The sequence below is a fragment of the Oncorhynchus clarkii genome, chromosome 13 (genome assembly GCF_045791955.1).
Source record: "Oncorhynchus clarkii lewisi isolate Uvic-CL-2024 chromosome 13, UVic_Ocla_1.0, whole genome shotgun sequence".
NCBI classification, from domain to species: Eukaryota; Metazoa; Chordata; class Actinopteri; order Salmoniformes; family Salmonidae; genus Oncorhynchus; species Oncorhynchus clarkii.
This window is the reverse complement of record NC_092159.1, coordinates 39,961,785-39,980,327: the sequence shown is the minus strand read 5'-3', so window position 1 is coordinate 39,980,327 and position 18,543 is coordinate 39,961,785. Positions and strand designations below refer to the sequence as shown.

Below are 18,543 nucleotides of genomic sequence, written 5' to 3'. Positions count from 1 at the left end.
TACGGCCTATAAACATGCTCAATTTCTTGCACTTATTTGAGGTCGTATGTTATACTGTGTGAACCAGCAGAGGGCGTAGTTCCCTTTCTATTAAACAGCTTTTCCACCGCATGACGCTCTCGAACAGCTGCTCATTCCAAGATGACGGATCCTACAGCATCGCCGGAGGATCACTGGAACAAAGTAAGCTTGCTATTTTAGACAAATATATGAGATGTGAGGACAAATAAGCGGTGTACGACACTGCCATATATTCGTAGCAAGAATAGTGTTTGTAATTTGGAGTTAATTTGCTACAATTGGCTTGTGCTAGCTAACACTAACAGGTAGCTAGCTAGGTACTAGCGCTTTTGTTTATGACTCTTTTCAAGCTTCTTCCCACTTTCGTTACGGTTCTGTAACGGTCAACTGCTGGCCAATTTGTAGCCTAGTCATAGTGGACCAGGCGGGTGATTAGCAAATTCACCGTCTGGGTGGACAGTGTTTAATTCTGCAAATGGTACACTCATCATATATCCACAGGTAAATTAACAAGTCAACTTTACAAACGCTGCTGGTGTGTTCAGATTGCGCCCACGTCACGATGTCGCGCAACGCATGTTTGCCGAGGTTGTGTACATGTTTCTGCCCAAAAAATACTTGCCATATTTCAGCCTTGTCTGCACTGACCGCATAGGAACGTGGGTCCTACTAGTAGTTAGCTGCCACCTAGCAGTGGTGTAAAAATACTTTAAAGTACTACTTAAGTAGTTTTGGGGGGTATCTGTACTTTACTTTATTTTTTTGCTAACTTTTACATCACTACATTCCTAAAGGAAATAATGCACTTTTTACTCCATACATTTTCGCTGACACCCAAAAGTACAAGTAACAGTTTGAATGCTTAGCAGAACAGAAAAAATGTCAAATTAACACACTTATCAAGAGAACATCCATGTTTATCTCTACTGCCTCTGATCTGGCGGACTCATTAAACACACATGCCTAATTTGTAAAGATATCTGAGTGTTTACGTTTGGCCCTGGTTATCAGTAAAGGAAATGGTGCGGTCTAGTTTGCTTAATATAAGGAATTTCAAATGATTTATACTTTTGCTTTTGATACTTAAGTATATTCAAAACCAAATACTTGTAGACATTCTGCCTACATGAATCAAATCAGTGGTGTATTCATTCCGCTGATTCTGTTTCTTAAACAGAAGCAAACGAAACGGGAAGTAACCTACCTGTATTTGACCAATATAAACACATTTTATTTGCAGAACATAACTGTTTGGACATGATTACACCCCAGGACTACTGTCAGTGGAGTTTGTTTATGCTAATTGCTGTGTTTGTCTGGGGATTAGATTCAAGTGAAAGTTGATTGAATCAGTTTTGGAACCGGTGCCCTGTGCAAAGTCCACGGCGAAGTCGAGAATCCTTCTCTACTTTTCAGCTGACTTCTGCCGCGTTCACATGCTAGTCGAAACTAGGAAAGTTGTTGACCGCGGCACGTTTATAACTAAGACCAGTTAGCAAGTCTGACATTTTCGAGTTACCTAATTCAGATTTAGCACGTGAATGTGGCAGAAGTCGTCTGAAAAGTAGAGAAGGATTCCGTTTCCACATACAAAAGTGATTGCTTTTGATAACATTTTATCTGCCTTCCCAATGAAAACTAGTTTGAAAATTCAAACATATTTGAACCTATTTTATAGAAAAGAGATGTGTGTTTCTGAATGACGCACCATGCTGCCTTGTTGCCCAAGCAGCACAGATTACTGTTCCATTTGAGAATGGAGCTCCTCCCTCACTGCTTTTACCCGTTCACGTCACCGGTGCCCCGCGCGGCTCAGCATAATTGAATCTGCCCATTGAATGAGACGGGATCCTGTTCTCACCTCCTTATCCACTGTTTTATTCTCTCATGTCAACACCTGCCATGGCTGAACAGAACGACGGGGCTTTCAGTGACAATGGATTTGACCCCAGTGAGTAGTATCCTTAGTCCTAATTGTTTTACCAAAATATACAATCTATAGCTAGTAGGCTACCAGTCCTGTGGATAACTGATTAGTAATTTAATGATGTCTGAGCTCTTCATGTTCTCCATTAAGGTTTCTTTGCTGAGAATGCAAGGAAGGGTACTGTGGTCTCCAGGGCTAACAGCATTGGGTCCACAAGTGCCTCATCAGTACCAAATACAGGTACTGTGTTCTTTGTCATTTATGTTTAGACAACATATGTTAGGGAGTATTTTTAATCTGCAGCATGGTGTGTGTACTATATGACTAAACGTTTTGTGTATGTGAGGCAATGTTGCATATTTAATTTGTATCCTGATTCAGAAATGACCATTTTGTTCGTTGTCTTACTCCCTACCCCACTCTCACTTCCACTCCAGTCTATTCTTTCTTGTTTTTTTTTTCTCTTGCATTTCCAAGTGACCTAGTTCGGTTGGGCGTTGTCCTGCGCTCTCATTGTCCAGTGCTTTATTCTATTTTGATGTCGGCCTTGAGCCCTAGGGAGGTAAACTGAAACACCTGCTCTTCCTCTCCTGACTGTAGATGATGAAGACAGTGACTACAGGCATGAGACCACATACAAGGAGTCCTACAAAGACCGGAGGAGACAGGCACACACACAGGCCGAGCAGAAACGACGGGATGCTATCAAGGTTTGGCCTCCGATGGGGAGCGGAACAACAGGAGTGTAGATCATGGGGAGGAGGGTGAAAAGGTTGAAAAATACAAAAGATTGGGGGGGGTTAGACAGAGGGAGTTGGTGACTGATCTCTTCCAAAAAATTAAGATGTTTCTTAGGTGGCCAAATGTAATATTTTTGTCATTTCTAAAATCTGTTTGTCATGTGTGTTTGACTCCACAGAAAGGTTATGATGATCTCCAGTCCATAGTGCCCACCTGCCAGCAGCAGTCTGAGTTTGCCGTGGGGACGCAGAAGATCAGCAAGGCCACAGTGCTGCAGAAAAGTAATGTAGTCTATGTAGACCATTGTACCTCTCAACCAGAAATTTACATTTTAGGACTGCAAATTGGCATTCCGACCGGTCTTTTTTTTACTGTATAATGTCAACATACTATAAATATTTATAAAGGATCCCACCCTAAGCTGGTATTTTCCTCCCTGATAGAAATGTTGTCCAGAAATCCCTGACTGGTTGTTTCTGTTTCCTGCTGCAGCTATCGACTACATCCAGTTTCTGCACAAAGAGAAGAAGAAGCAGGAGGAAGACATGTCTATGCTGAGGAAGGAAGTGATGGCACTGAAGATCATGAAAACGTTAGTCGCAGGCAAAAAAAAATCTGTTACTACAGTGTGATACTGTAAAGTGTCAAAGCAGAGAGGGGAGAGCTGCGGGGTGAAACCATTAAAGATATTAGCTGTGTTAACCTAAATTATACAGTGCCTTGCGAAAGTATTCGGCCCCCTTGAACTTTGCGACCGTTTGCCACATTTCAGGCTTCAAACATAAAGATATAAAACTGTATTTTGTTGTGAAGAATCAACAACAAGTGGGACACAATCATGAAATGGAACGACATTTATTGGATATTTCAAACTTTTTTAACAAATCAAAAACTGAAAAATTGGGCGTGCAAAATTATTCAGCCCCCTTAAGTTAATACTTTGTAGCGCCACCTTTTGCTGCGATTACAGCTGTAAGTCGCTTGGGGTATGTCTCTATCAGTTTTGCACATCGAGAGACTGACATTTTTTCCCATTCCTCCTTGCAAAACAGCTCGAGCTCAGTGAGGTTGGATGGAGAGCATTTGTGAACAGCAGTTTTCAGTTCTTTCCACAGATTCTCGATTGGATTCAGGTCTGGACTTTGACTTGGCCATTCTAACACCTGGATATGTTTATTTTTGAACCATTCCATTGTAGATTTTGCTTTATGTTTTGGATCATTGTCTTGTTGGAAGACAAATCTCCGTCCCAGTCTCAGAATGGTCCTGTATTTGGCTCCATCCATCTTCCCATCAATTTTAACCATCTTCCCTGTCCCTGCTGAAGAAAAGCAGGCCCAAACCATGATGCTGCCACCACCATGTTTGACAGTGGGGATGGTGTGTTCAGTGTGATGAGCTGTGTTGCTTTTACGCCAAACATAACGTTTTGCATTGTTGCCAAAAAGTTCAATTTTGGTTTCATCTGACCAGAGCACCTTCTTCCACATGTTTGGTGTGTCTCCCAGGTGGCTTGTGGCAAACTTTAAACGACACTTTTTATGGATATCTTTAAGAAATGGCTTTCTTCTTGCCACTCTTCCATAAAGGCCAGATTTGTGCAATATACGACTGATTGTTGTCCTATGGACAGAGTCTCCCACCTCAGCTGTAGATCTCTGCAGTTCATCCAGAGTGATCATGGGCATCTTGGCTGCATCTCTGATCAGTCTTCTCCTTGTATGAGCTGAAAGTTTAGAGGGACGGCCAGGTCTTGGTAGATTTGCAGTTGTCTGATACTCCTTCCATTTCAATATTATCGCTTGCACAGTGCTCCTTGGGATGTTTAAAGCTTGGGAAATCATTTTGTATCCAAATCCGGCTTTAAACTTCTTCACAACAGTATCTCGGACCTGCCTGGTGTGTTCCTTGTTCTTCATGATGCTCTCTGCGCTTTTAACGGACCTCTGAGACTATCACAGTGCAGGTGCATTTATACGGAGACTTGATTACACACAGGTGGATTGTATTTATCATCATTAGTCATTTAGGTCAACATTGGATCATTCAGAGATCCTCACTGAACTTCTGGAGAGAGTTTGCTGCACTGAAAGTAAAGGGGCTGAATAATTTTGCACGCCCAATTTTTCAGTTTTTGATTTGTTAAAAAAGTTTGAAATATCCAATAAATGTCGTTCCACTTCATGATTGTGTCCCACTTGTTGTTGATTCTTCACAAAAAAATACAGTTTTATATCTTTGTTTGAAGCCTGAAAGGTCGCAAAGTTCAAGGGGGCCGAATAAAAGGCTGTGCGTGATGACGTAGTGCACATAAATCCCTTCTGAGGTAAAATTCAGATGAGCTGAATAAAAATGACAAGTTAAATAGGTTTACATCGCATTTTCAACTCTACTTATGGGTTTCTCAAAATAAATGGTTGTCTAGTTTGTTCCCACTCTGGTATTGGCAGTGCGCTCTAGCCAACAGCTCGCAGATACAGGGAGGGTTTAGCCTACATGGCAGCTTTGTCAAATGGCAGCTCGATATTGATTGGAAGGGAGCATCAAGCTCATCAACTTGCACTTTCACCACCCTGTGAAGTTCATAACGTATTTAATCTGTAGCCTAATAAATGGCATGCTTTCCCAGTGCGTTATAGTGGGACGACCACACGTCATCACACGACTCCAAGTTTACTTCGATATGATGGTTATTATATGAATATTTGCTCATGAACTTTTCCACTGACGTGCTGCATAATACATTTTAGACACAAAAAGATCCCACCTTTTCTAGCGTACTTGGTTTTGTCTGCATTTTGGAAAGGTTACCGACACTTTCTGTTTCAATCAAGCCTGTCGTGTTTGATTTATTTTTTCCTCAACATGTACATTATGCGCATTAAAAGGTTGGATGGAAACCTGGTTAGAAATGGTCAGATGTAGTCGAACAGGTTACTTGAACAATAAGGCCTGAGGAGGTGTGGCACAGTGCCTGGATACAGCCCTTAGTGGTATACAGAGTCTTCAGGAAGTATTCGTACCCCTTGACTTATTCCACATTTTGTGTTGTTACAACCTGAATTCAAATTGGATTAATTATACAGTACCAGTTAAGTTTGGACACACCTACTCATTCAAGGATTTTTATTTTTACTATTTTCTACATTGTAGAATAATAGTGAACACATCAAAACTATGAGATGACACATAGAATCATGTAGTAACCAAAAACGTGTTAAACAAATCTAAATATATTTGAGATTCTTCAAAGTAGCCATATGCTAAGCACTTGGCTGCTTTTGCTTATCTCTGCGGTCCAACTCATCCCAAACCATCTCAATTGGGTTGAGGTCGGTGATTGTGGAGGCCAGGTCATCTGATGCAGCACTCCATCACTCTCCTTCTTGGTCAAATAGCCCTTCCACAGCTTAGAGGTGTGTTCAGGTGTGGTCATTGTCCTGTTGAAAAACAAATGATAGTCCCACTAAGCCCAAACCAGATGGGATGGTGTATCGCTGCAGAATGCTGTGGTAGCCATGCTTGTTAAGTGTGCCTTGAATTCTAAATAAATCAGTGTCACCAGCACACCTCCTCCATGCTTCATGGTGGGAACCACACATGCGGAGGTCAACCATTCACCTACTCTGTGTCTCACAAACCAAAAATCTCCTCAAATTTGGACTCATCAGACCAAAGGACAGATTTCCACCGGTCTAATGTCCATTGCTCGTGTTTCTTGGCCCATGCAAGTCTCTTCTTATTATTGGTGTCCTTTAGCAGTGGTTTCTTTGCAGCAATTCGACCATGAAGGCCTGATTCACGCAGTCTCCTCTGAACAGTTGATGTATCTGTTACTTGAACTCTGAAGCATTTATTGGCTAATCTTTTACCAGATAGGGCTATCTGCTGTATACCACCCCTACCTTGTCACAACACAACTGATAGGCTCAAATGCATTAACAAGGAAAGAAATTCCACAAATGAACTTTTAGCAAGGCATACGTGTTTAATTGAAATGCATTCCAGGTGACTACCTCAAAGTTGGTTGAGAGAATGCCAAGCATGTGCAAAGCTGTCAAGGCAAAGTGGCTACTTTGAAGAATCTCAAATATAAAATATATTTTGATTTAACACTTTTTTTGGTTACTACATGATTCTATGTGTTATTTCATAGTTTTGATGTCTTCACTATTATTCTACAATGTAGAAAATAATAAAAACTAAAAACACTGGAAGGTGTAGGTGTGTCAACTTTTGACAAGTACAGGGCGTGTATTTTTTTCACCCATCTACACACTATAATAAAGTGAGAAAATTTTTGTAGAAAGTTTAGCAAATTTATTGAAAATGAAATACAGACGTCTAATTTATGTAAGTATTCACACCCTTAAGACAATACATTGGAATCACCTCTGGCAGCTATTACAGCTGCGAGTCTTTTTGGGTAAGTCTCTAAAGAGCTTTGCACACCTGGATTGTACAATATTTGCACTGTCTAATTGGTTGTTAATCATTTTTACTCCTGAACTTATTTTGGCTTGCCATAACAAAGGGTTGAATAATAATTTTAAATTCAGGCTGTAATACAACAAAATTGAAGTCAAGGTGCATCATAACTTTCTGAAACCCACGCCTTATTGTTATTATAAACCGGTTAACAACATGAATATAGCAAAAAATATGTATTGTGTCAAACCCATGGTATATTGTCTGATATAAACACGGCTGGAATTCTGTTTCAGCCAATTAGCATACAGTACCCAAACTACCCGGTTTATAACACATTTAACCTGTGTGTTGTAGGAACTATGAGCACATAGTGAAGGCCCACCAGAACAACCCTCAGCAGGGGGAGGAGCAGGTGTCAGACCAGGTCAAATTCAGTGTGTTTCAGAGCATCATGGACTCCCTGTTCCAGTCCTTCAGCAGGTCTGTGTCTGTGGCCAGCTTCCAGGAGCTGTCCGCCTGCGTCTTCAGCTGGATCGAGGAGCACTGCAAGCCTCAGGTAGGACACTCAATGCACTAAATGTACTGTACTGCTGGGGGAATCTCGCTGCTGGTGGATGGATGGCGCACCAAATCATGTATGGTTTTAAGGTAATGGTCTTTATATGTGATAGTCATGGCATTTTGGTGTATTTTCTGCTCAAGGATGGTATTTTGGACTTCCGTCTGACCCCAACAGGTCAAAACTATCACCGCTGTAGGCTTTAATTGACATGCCAGCCACCTTGTCAAGCTCTGAGGATTGATGACTATGTTGAGTTGACAGCTGTGGAAGGTAATCCATGTTTGTCCTCTTTTCCTTCCCAGACATTGCGTGAGTTTGTGGTGGGAGTTCTCCGGCAGCTCAACAGCCAGCCGTATTAATGCAGTTCAGGCGTAAACTCAGGACAGGAATCTCCCCACGAGGATGGAGCCGGGGCCTACCCTGGGTTCTCAGGGTCTGGTAGAGACCTCACATATCAGCCTATTGTGTTCCCTCCTGGCCTGCAGTATTTAAATCGTTAACGCTTAATCAACTCACCACCAGTCTGCAGCAGAGTTGGGTGTTTCCTGTTTAGTCAGGTCAAATCCAGCCCAGCATTCTGTGGTTTTAGTCATCAGGGGTTTCGTTGCAGAACAGAGTTGTGTTAAACAAGGCAAATGGCCACTTGCTTGTAAACATTCCCTAATGTTTACATTCACCACAAATCAGGGATTGGAACCACATTTTATTTTTTAATTGTTCCATTCCAAACCTCTTTTGTTCCAGTGTTCAAACCAGCATAAAGTTCTAAACGGGTTCCAATCAAATCCAAAACGGTCATGAGTTAAAATATTCAATTCAAACCAGTTGTGATGGTATTTGAGAATTGTTAAATGTTCATTGTGATGTCATGATTGCTGGTGTCCATGTTGTGACAGAATCAAGCATATTTGTAAGTGTTACTGCAGCTTTTCGCCTTTTCATCATCTTTATTGGCAAAAAGGCACGGTAGAATAGTGATTCATGAATAGTTCTGTATTTAACATGGTTTTTAAACAGAATCTCTGAACCAAAAAACTCTGTCCAGGATTCAATCAGATTAGCGGTAAACGCAGAGCTAATCATTGCTTTTGTTTAGGTGGTGTTGGAGGTGTAACTGCGTTTCAATTTTTTTTTAACCTTTATTAAACTAGGCAAGTCAGTTAAGAGCTAATTATTATTTACAATGACGGCGTTAGAGCTGTCAAATCCACAAGAAGCTCCTGGCGTTAACTATAGCTGGCATTGCCATTGGATGCACCAAGGTGCATTAGTAGAAAGCCCTTGCAGCAGTGTTACAAATTATAACAGTGAAATGTGTGATAAATCCCGACTTTGTTTAATGATTGTAATTTCTATATAGCCTACACATTCTTGTTCTGAACTTCTAAGGTGGGTGGGATATAAGGGCGGGTGTGGTTTCATGACAATGACCACAAGAGCAGCCGCTTACCAATTTGACAGCTTCAACAGTTACACCACCTAAACAAAAGCAATGCGTTTGTCAGCTGATGCAGGTTGCTGCAGATCTGATTGAATCCTGGCCTTAAACAGTCAAGAATGTTCAAATGTAATGTGAAGAATTTGGTGATTTATTTTGACAATGTGCTCAGGAGAACTTGTACCAAATGTTTCAGGACCTTCTGGTAAACCTAACAGATGTGAATGTTTAATCTGTGTAATTACCAGACTTTAAAAAGGGATAATTTTATACGACAAGTCTTTGTGCTGGTATAAATCAATCAGGTCTACTGTTACATATTTTCTGCTGATTTGGACAAGAATTTGATGGAAGTATTTCGTATGAATGATTTTTAATTGCAAAATAAACTTTAAAGTATACACCTGTACAAGGTATTTTATTACAAAACATTACAAATAGTAATTAGTTACTCCTGAAATGAGTTTTGATGGCATAATACTCCCTCAGAATTGACATTCAAGTCAAAGTAAACAAAAGATCCTCCAACATTCTGTCAGGTACTTGGCATAGTCACTTTACAGTCCTCATCAGTCTCCACACCAACTTCTTCCTAAACAGAGAACACAAAAAAAGATGCTGACATCTCAGGTTGACAAATAAGAGTAAACATGATAGGCATTTGTCTCCCTCTGTCATGGTGATGAACAATATCTCGTTTCCCAAATAAAGACAATAGAATTGATGTGTAGAACTGTAGATCTGTATGTTTTGCAGAGCATCTTACCAGAAATTGCTTCTTGGTCTTGGGGTATCCCTCCAAAATGGAACCCATCATATCAGCTGCCTGAGAGGAGCAGAGACAGATTCAGACTATTTGTTCTGGTTTGTCCTGCTCTGACACGAATACTCGTACGGATTTGATCAAGTAAAGGCTCTATTCAATCCAAATTGCGGGAAGTACAGCGTGTAAGGCAATGTTCCTGCGTTTAGCGGAGACTGCATTCACGGTAAACGATGCATGTCTGCTTGATCGGAAATAACCTTTACATTTTATCACGCAATCCGTAACATGTCAGCAATACAGCTGGAATAGAGCCCTAAAATAAATACATCACCAGTCTCTTCCTCTTCTTCCACTCTTTCACGTAGAGATGTCTCTCCTTGTAAACCTGAAGGAAAGACGCATGAGCACAATATATGGGGGGAGGGGGGGTGTTTGTATTTGAACCCAGGTCTGATTGTGACCCATACCATCTCCTTCTGCTCTGGTGTGACATGATTGGTCGCTGACTTGATCTTCTCCAGATGCTCCCTGTAACCAGAACACCCTTCTTTCAGCTCCTGGATCTCTGATATAATTTCCTCTGTGGTCAGGGAGCTGTTGAGCTCCTTCAGCTCTGCAATCAGAGATAAGAGTATGTCGGGTAGTCCAGTGTGTGGGAAGAGTGCTGATAGGGCCAAAGAGGGGAGCCCTACCTGCGTCCTGCTGTCTGCAGCCCTGAGAGATAGCCTGCACCTGTGTGCTGAGGTCAGAGATGCGACTGTCGATGGCCTTCAGATCTGCCTCACTCACCTCTGCAAACTGGGCCTGTAGGTAGTCAAGGACATTCTGGTAGTTATATTTACCGGTTAGTTTTTTTATTACTATGTGGTACATTTTCACAACTCAAAACAGATCATCAAAAAGGCAATTAACACATGTTAATTTGACTATAACACAAAATCAGTCACTTTTTCACCAAACTTCACTGCTTTACTACAATTGTATTGGCCAATACAGAACTGTAATAGCCATAATACACTGCTCAAAAAAATAAAGGGAACACTAAAATAACACATCCTAGATCTGAATGAATGAAATATTCTTATTAAATACTTACATAGTTGAATGTGCTGACAACAAAAATCACACAAAAATTATCAATGGAAATCAAATTTATCAACCCATGGAGGTCTGGATTTGGTGTCACACTCAAAATTAAAGTGGAAAACCACACTACAGGCTGATCCAACTTTGATGTAATGTCCTTAAAACAAGTCAAAATGAGGCTCAGTGGTGTGTGTGGCCTCCACGTGCCTGTATGACCTCCCTACAACGCCTGGGCATGCTCCTGATGAGGTGGCGGATGGTCTCCTGAGGGATCTCCTCCCAGACCTGGACTAAAGCATCCGGCAACTCCTGGACAGTCTGTGGTGCAATGTGGCATTGGTGGATGGAGCGAGACATGATGTCCCAGATGTGCTCAATTGGATTCACGTCTGGGGAATGGACGGGCCAGTCCATAGCATCAATGCCTTCCTCTTGCAGGAACTGCTGACACACTCCAGCCACATGAGGTCTAGCATTGTCTTGCATTAGGAGGAACCTAGGGCCAACCGCACCAGCATATGGTCTCACAAGGGGTCTGAGGCTCTCATCTCGGTACCTAATGGCAGTCAGGCTACCTCTGGCGAGCACATGGAGGGCTGTGCGGCCCCCCAAAGAAATGCCACACCACACCATGACTGACCCACCGCCAAACAGGTCATGCTGGAGGATGTTGCAGGCAACAGAACGTTCTCCACGGCGTCTCCAGACTGTCACGTCTGTCACATGTGCTCAGTGTGAACCTGCTTTCATCTGTGAAGAGCACAGAGTGCCAGTGGCGAATTTGCCAATCTTGGTGTTCTCTGGCAAATGCCAAACGTCCTGCACGGTGTTGGGCTGTAAGCACAACCCCCAACTGTGGACGTCGGGCCCTCATGGAGTCTGTTTCTGACCGTTTGAGCAGACACATACACATTTGTGGCCTGCTGGAGGTCATTTTGCAGGGCTCTGGCAGTGCTCCTCCTTACACAAAGGCGGAGGTAGCGGTCCTGCTGCTGGGTTGTTGCCCTCCTACGGCCTCCTCCACGTCTCCTGATGTACTGGCCAGTCTCTTGGTAGCGCCTCCATGCTCTGGACACTACGCTGACAGACACAGCAAACCTTGCCACAGCTCGCATTGATGAGCCATCCTGGATGAGCTGCACTACCTGAGCCACTTGTGTGGGTTGTAAACTCCGTCTCATGCTACCACTAGAGTGAAAGCACCGCCAGCAAAACATCAGCCAGGAAGCATAGGAACTGAGATGTGGTCTGTGGTCACCATCTGCAGAACCACTCCTTTATTGGGGGTGTCTTGCTAATTGCCTATAATTTCCACCTGTTGTCTATTCCATTTGCCCAACAGCATGTGACATTTATTGTCAATCAGTGTTGCTTCCTAAGTGGAGAGTTTGATTTCACAGAAGTGTGATTGACTTGGAGTTACATTGTGTTGTTTAAGTGTTCCCTTTATTTTTTTGAGCAGTGTATATACATTTACATAGACACTTATCCAAAGTGACAAAAGTCCACACATTTTGGTATGTGTCCCCAGTGGGAATCGGATCTACAACTCTGTTGTTAGTGCCACACTCTTATGAGCTGAGCCATGTACAGGACCACTACAATACATAAGTACAATACTGTAAAATACTTGATTATCCTTATTACCATACAGGTGGAAGATGTATGCTGCCATCCCCATGAGTACCACCCTCATTCAGGCCATGGATGAGGCATGCAATGATTTAAATCCAGACCTACAGTACCAGTCAAAAGTTTTGACATACCTACTCATTCAAGGGTTTTTCTGAATTTTTACTATTTTCTACATTGTAGAATAATAGTAAAGACATCAAAACTATGAAATACCCCATATGGAATCTAATAACCAAAAAAAGTGTTATTATTATTATTATATTTTATGAGATTCTTCAAAGTAGCCACCCTTTGCCTTGACAGCTTTGCAGTCTTGGTATTCTCTCAACCAGCTTCATGAGGTAGTCACCTGGAATGCATTTCAATTAACAGGTGTGCCTTTAAATTAATTTGTGGAATTTCTTTTCTTCTTAATGCGTTTGAGCCAATCAGTTGTGTTGTGACAAGGTAGGGGTGGTATACAGAAGATAGCCCTATTTGGTAAAAGACCAAGTCCATATTATGGCAAGGACTGCTAAAATAAGCAAAGAAAAATGACAGTCCATCATTACGTAACATTTCAAGAACTTTGAAAGTTGGTGCAGTCACAAAAAACCACAAAGCGCTATGATGAAACTGGCTCTCACGAGGACCGCCACAGGAAAGGAAGACCCAGAGTTACCTCTGCTGCAGAGGATAAATTCATTAGTTAACTGCACCTCAGATTGCAGACCAAATAAATGAGTTACAGAGGCAAAGTAACAGACACGTCAAATCAAATTTTATTTGTCACATACACATGGTTAGCAAATGTTAATGCGAGTGTAGCGAAAGGCTTGTGCTTCTAGTTCCGACAATGCAGTAGTAACCAACGAGTAATCTAACCTAATAATTCCACAACTGCTACCTTATACACACACAAGTGTAAAGGGATAAAGAATATGTACATAAAGATATGAATGAGTGATGGTACAGAACGGCATAGGCAAGATGCAGTAGATGGTATCGAGTACAGTATATACATATGAGATGAGTAATGTAGGGTATGTAAACATTATATTAAGTGGCATTGTTTAAAGTGGCTTGTGCTACATTTTTTTACATCAATTTCCATTATTAAAGTGGCTGGAGTTGAGTCAGTATGTTGGCAGCAGCCACTCAATGTTAGTGGTGACTGTTTAACAGTCTGATGGCCTTGAGATAGAAGCTGTTTTTCAGTCTCTCGGTCCCTGCTTTGATGCACCTGTACTGACCTCGCCTTCTGGATGATAGCGGGGTGAACAGGCAGTGGCTCGGGTGGTTGTTATCCTTGATTATCTTTATGGCCTTCCTGTGACATCGGGTGGTGTAGGTGTCCTGGAGGGCAGGTAGTTTTCCCCCGGTGATGCGTTGTGCAGACCTCACTACCCTCTGGAGAGGCTTACGGTTGTGGGCGGAGCAGTTGCCGTACCAGGCGGTGATACAGCCCGACAGGATGCTCTCGATTGTGCATCTGTAAAAGTTTGTGAGTGCTTTTGTTGACAAGCTGAATTTCTTCAGCCTCCTGAGGTTGAAGAGGCACTGTTGCGCCTTCTTCACAACGCTGTCTGTGTGGGTGGACCAATTCAGTTTGTCCGTGATGTTTACGCTGAGGAACTTACTACCCTCTCTACTACTGCCCTGTCGATGTGGATAGGGGGGTGCTCCCTCTGCTGTTTCCTAAAGTCCACGATCATCTCCTTTGTTTTGTTGACGTTGAGTGTGAGGTTATTTTCCTGACACCACACTCCGAGGGCCCTCACCTCCTCCCTGTAGGCCGTCTCGTCGTTGTTGGTAATTAAGCCTACCACTGTAGTGTCGTCCGCAAACTTGATGATTGAGTTGGGAGGCGTGCATGGCCACGCAGTCGTGGGTGAACAGGGAGTACAGGAGAGGGCTCAGAACGCACCCTTGCGGAGCCTCAGTGTTGAGGATCAGCGGGGTGGAGATGTTGTTACCTACTCTCACCACCTGGAGGTGGCCCGTCAGGAAGTCCAGTACCCAGTTGCACAGGGCGGGGTCGAGACCCAGGGTCTCGAGCTTGATGACGAGTTTGGAGGGTACTATGGTGTTAAATGCTGAGCTGTAGTCGATGAACAGCATTCTCACGTAGGTATTCCTCTTGTCCAGATGGGTTAGGGCAGTGTGGTTGCAATTGCGTCGTCTGTGGACCTATTGGGGCGGTAAGCAAATTGGAGTGGGTCTAAGGTGTCAGGTAGGGTGGAGGTGATATGGTCCTTGACTTGTCTCTCAAAGCACTTCATGATGACGTTTAGCTCAGTTACCTTAGCTTTCTTGGGAACAGGAACAATGGTGGCCCTCTTGAAGCATGAGGGGACAGCAGACTGGGATAAGGATTGATTGAATATGTCCGTAAACACACCAGCCAGCTGGTCTGCGCAAGCTCTGAGGACGCGGCTGGGGATGCCGTCTGGGCCTGCATCCTTGCGAGGGTTAACACGTTTAAATGTTTTACTCACGCCGGCTGCAGTGAAGGAGAGTCCGCAGGTTTTGGTAGCGGGCCGTGTCAGTGGCACTGTATTGTCCTCAAAGTGAGTAAAGAAGTTATTTAGTCTGTCTGGGAGCAAGACATCCTGGTCCGCAACGGGGCTGGTTTTCTTTTTGTAATCCGTGATTGACTGTAGACCCTGCCACATACCTCGTGTCTGAGCCGTTGAATTGCGACTCTACTTTGTCTCTATACTGATGCTTAGCTTGTTTGATTGCCTTGCGGAGGGAATAGCTACACTGTTTGTATTCGGTCATGTTTCTGGTCACCTTGCCTTGGTTAAAAGCAGTGGTTCGCACTTTCAGTTTTGCGCAAATGCTGCCATCAATCCACGGTTTCTGGTTTGGGAATGTTTTAATAGTTGCTATGGGTACGACATCGCCAATGCATTTTCTAATGAACCCGAATCAGCATATTCGTCAATGTTGTTGTTGGACGCAATGCGAAACATATCCCAATCCACGTGATCGATGCAGTCTTGAAGCGTGGAGTCAGATTGGTCGGACCAGCGTTGAACAGACCTGAGCGTGGGAGCTTCCTGTTTTAGTTTCTGTCTATAGGCTGGAAGCAACCAAATGGAGTCGTGGTCAGCTTTTCCGAAAGGAGGGCGGGGGAGGGCCTTATATGCATCGCGGAAGTTAGAATAACAATGATCCAGGGTTTTACCAGCCCTGGTTGCACAATCGATATGCTGATAGAATTTAGGGAGTCTTGTTTTCAGCTTAGCCTTGTTAAAATCCCCAGCTAAAATGAATGCAGCCTCAGGATATGTGGTTTCCAGTTTGCATAGAGTCAAATAAAGTTTGTTCAGGGCCATCGATGTGTCTGCTTGGGGGGGAATAATTACGGATGTGATTATAATCGAAGAGAATTCTCTTGGTAGATAATGCGGTCGACATTTGATTGTGAGGAATTCTAAGTCAGGTGAACAGAAGGACTTGAGTTCCTGTATGTTGTTATGATCACACCACGTCTCGTTAATCATAAGGCATACCCCCCCGCCCCTCTTCTTACCAGAAAGATGCTTGTTTCTGTCTGCGCGATGCGTGAAGAAACCAGCTGGCTGCAGCGACTCCGATAGCGTCTCTCGAGTGAGCCATGTTTCCGCGAAGCAAAGAACGTCTCTGATGTTTCTCTGGAATGCTACCCTTGCTCGGATTTCATCAACCTTGTTGTCAAGAGACTGAACATTGGCGAGTAGTATACCAGAAGACCGCTTCGTTTGCCCCTTTTACGGCGACGTTGTTTAGCCTCGTCGGCTAGGATCCGATCCATTGTCCTGGGTGGTGGGCAAAACACAGGATCCGTTTCGGGAAAGTCGTATTCCTGGTCATAATGATGGGGAGTTGATGTTGCTCTTATATTCAGTAGTTCCTCCTGACTGTATGTAATGAAACCTAAGATTACCTGGGTTACCAATGTAAGAAATAACAGTTTCCTAGGAACGTGAAGCGAGGCGGCCATCTCTGTCGGCCGGAGGAGACTGCGTGAATCAGGCCTTCATGGTCGAAACCACTACTAAAGGACACCAATAAGAAGACATGCTTGGGCCAAGAAACACGAGAAATGGACGTTAGACTGGTGGAGACCGGTGAGATCTTTGGTTCCAACCGCTGTGTCTTTGGGAGACGCAGAGTAGGTGAGTGGATGATCTCTGCATGTGTGGTTCCCACCATGAAGCAGGTGTGATGGTGCTTTGCTGGTGACACTGTCTGTGATTTATTTAGAATTCAGGGCACACTTGACCAGCATGGCTACCACAGCATTCTACAGCATTACGCCATCCCATCTGGTTTGCGCTTAGTGGGACTATCATTTGTTTTTCAACAGGACAATGACCCAACACACCTCCAGGCTGTGTAAGGACTATTTGACCAAGAAGGAGAGTGATGGAGTGCTGTATCAGATGACCTGGCCTCCACAATCACCCAACCACAACCCAATTGAGATGGTTTGGGATGAGTTGGACTGCAGAGTGAAGAAAAAGCAGCCAACAAGTGAAGAAAAAGCAGCAAACAAGTGCTCAGCATGTGGGAACTCCTTCAAGACTCTTGGAAAAGCATTCCTCATGAAGCTGGTTGAGAGAATTCCAAGAGTGTGTTAAGCTGTCGTCAAATTGTAGAAACTTTGAAGAATCTCAAATATAAAATATGTTGATTGGTTTAACACTTTTTTGGATACTACATGATTCCATGTGTTGTTTTATAGTTTTTTAGAACATACTAGAAATAAAGAAATACCCTTGAATGAGTAGGTGTCCAAACTTTTGACTGGTACTGTATGTCAGGCTTGGATAGAAAATAATGAACATTTGATGTTCAGTCAATTTTTATGGGTAGTGCAAGTGTATTGCCTAATGTGATAACAGTACTGTAATTTACAGTAATGTAAATTCAAAGGGCAATTTTGAAATTTCTTACATTTTCTGCCATTGGAGTACGTTAAAATAACAAAATTGAGGAAATATCATTATGTTGTGTTTTGGTGATCAAACCAATCTACTCATTTCACAGTAAACTTGAAAGAGGTATCCAAAGAAAATGAATGAAGGTTATTGAATGGAAGACTGGCTGCTTACAAGTGTTAACAGTTTTGATTTAAAAAAAATATATATACAAATTCCCCACATACTTGTGAAATTAGCAGCAAAGAGAGAAAAAAAACGAATCACCAAAACAGAAAAGATTCAGATCAGCAGTGGATACATATTTCCATCAACATATACAGTACGCATTGACGTGCTGCTCTGATACTCAGCCTTGATCACCTGATCAGCAAAGTAGATCTTTTGCTTCCCATAGGTTTTCTCTTTGATCTTCCCTTCCAGTGCCAACTGTTCCATGGCTTTAACCACAGCCTACCAGGATAGGAATGAGTAATCAAATATACATTTTAGTTTATGTATGCTGAAAATCATGTCACCGGCTCAGAACAGTTTAGCCTTTCTCACCGTCTTTCCCAGGCCGTGCTGCTTCTGTAAATTGTTAAAGACATCTTGGGCACTGTAAGGACGGTTCTTCTCGTTTAGGTAAGCAAATATGACTGTTAAACCTGTCAACAAAAACACAAAACAGTGACCTGTATAACTTCTAGCTGGTGTATGGATTTATCAGTGCAGGTGAGTGTCAGCTTGCTGTACTGCTTCTAACTTGGCTAACGTTCGCTACATCGGTTAGGAAAACGTCTGTCATGTTTGGCAACATACTAGACGCAATGAATGTAGCAACCTGGTAAAATAAAAATAAAAGATTACAACTCATACCTCCGTTGTCTTTTTTGCTCATTTTTTTTATTCCGTGAACTATAAACTATCGTTAACTAATTTATGCTTAATGACAGATCTCGACTTTCGCGCGCCGTGATGCATTGTGGGTGTCCAGGCTTTACCTACGTCATATCGAAACAGAAGCTTGTTTTCGTCACCCTCCGC

At 42.8% G+C, this 18,543-nt stretch overlaps 2 protein-coding genes across 3 annotated transcripts; one reads left to right on the top strand and one right to left on the bottom strand.

Moving 5' to 3' along the window:
• Positions 1–96: 96 nt before the first annotated feature.
• Positions 97–9,521, top strand: LOC139364692 (max-like protein X). Its single transcript, XM_071101644.1, has 8 exons — positions 97–183; positions 1,936–1,972; positions 2,099–2,188; positions 2,549–2,658; positions 2,868–2,970; positions 3,182–3,281; positions 7,475–7,676; positions 7,985–9,521. Exons 1-8 carry the CDS (start codon positions 142–144, stop codon positions 8,039–8,041), a joined length of 741 nt encoding a protein of 246 aa, XP_070957745.1. The 5' UTR covers positions 97–141; the 3' UTR covers positions 8,042–9,521.
• Positions 9,522–9,574: 53 nt separating this feature from the next.
• On the bottom strand, positions 9,575–18,472 carry LOC139364693 (homologous-pairing protein 2 homolog). 2 transcript variants are annotated; one of them, XM_071101645.1, is made up of 8 exons: positions 18,376–18,472; positions 18,064–18,164; positions 17,881–17,970; positions 10,579–10,690; positions 10,354–10,499; positions 10,218–10,271; positions 9,887–9,946; positions 9,575–9,712 (listed from the first exon to the last, which is right to left on the bottom strand). In XM_071101645.1, exons 1-8 carry the CDS (start codon positions 18,395–18,397, stop codon positions 9,656–9,658), a joined length of 642 nt encoding a protein of 213 aa, XP_070957746.1. In that variant the 5' UTR covers positions 18,398–18,472; the 3' UTR covers positions 9,575–9,655. The 2 variants fall into 2 exon arrangements, with proteins under 2 accessions (XP_070957746.1, XP_070957748.1); XM_071101647.1 differs by lacking the exon at positions 10,218–10,271.
• Positions 18,473–18,543: the final 71 nt, after the last annotated feature.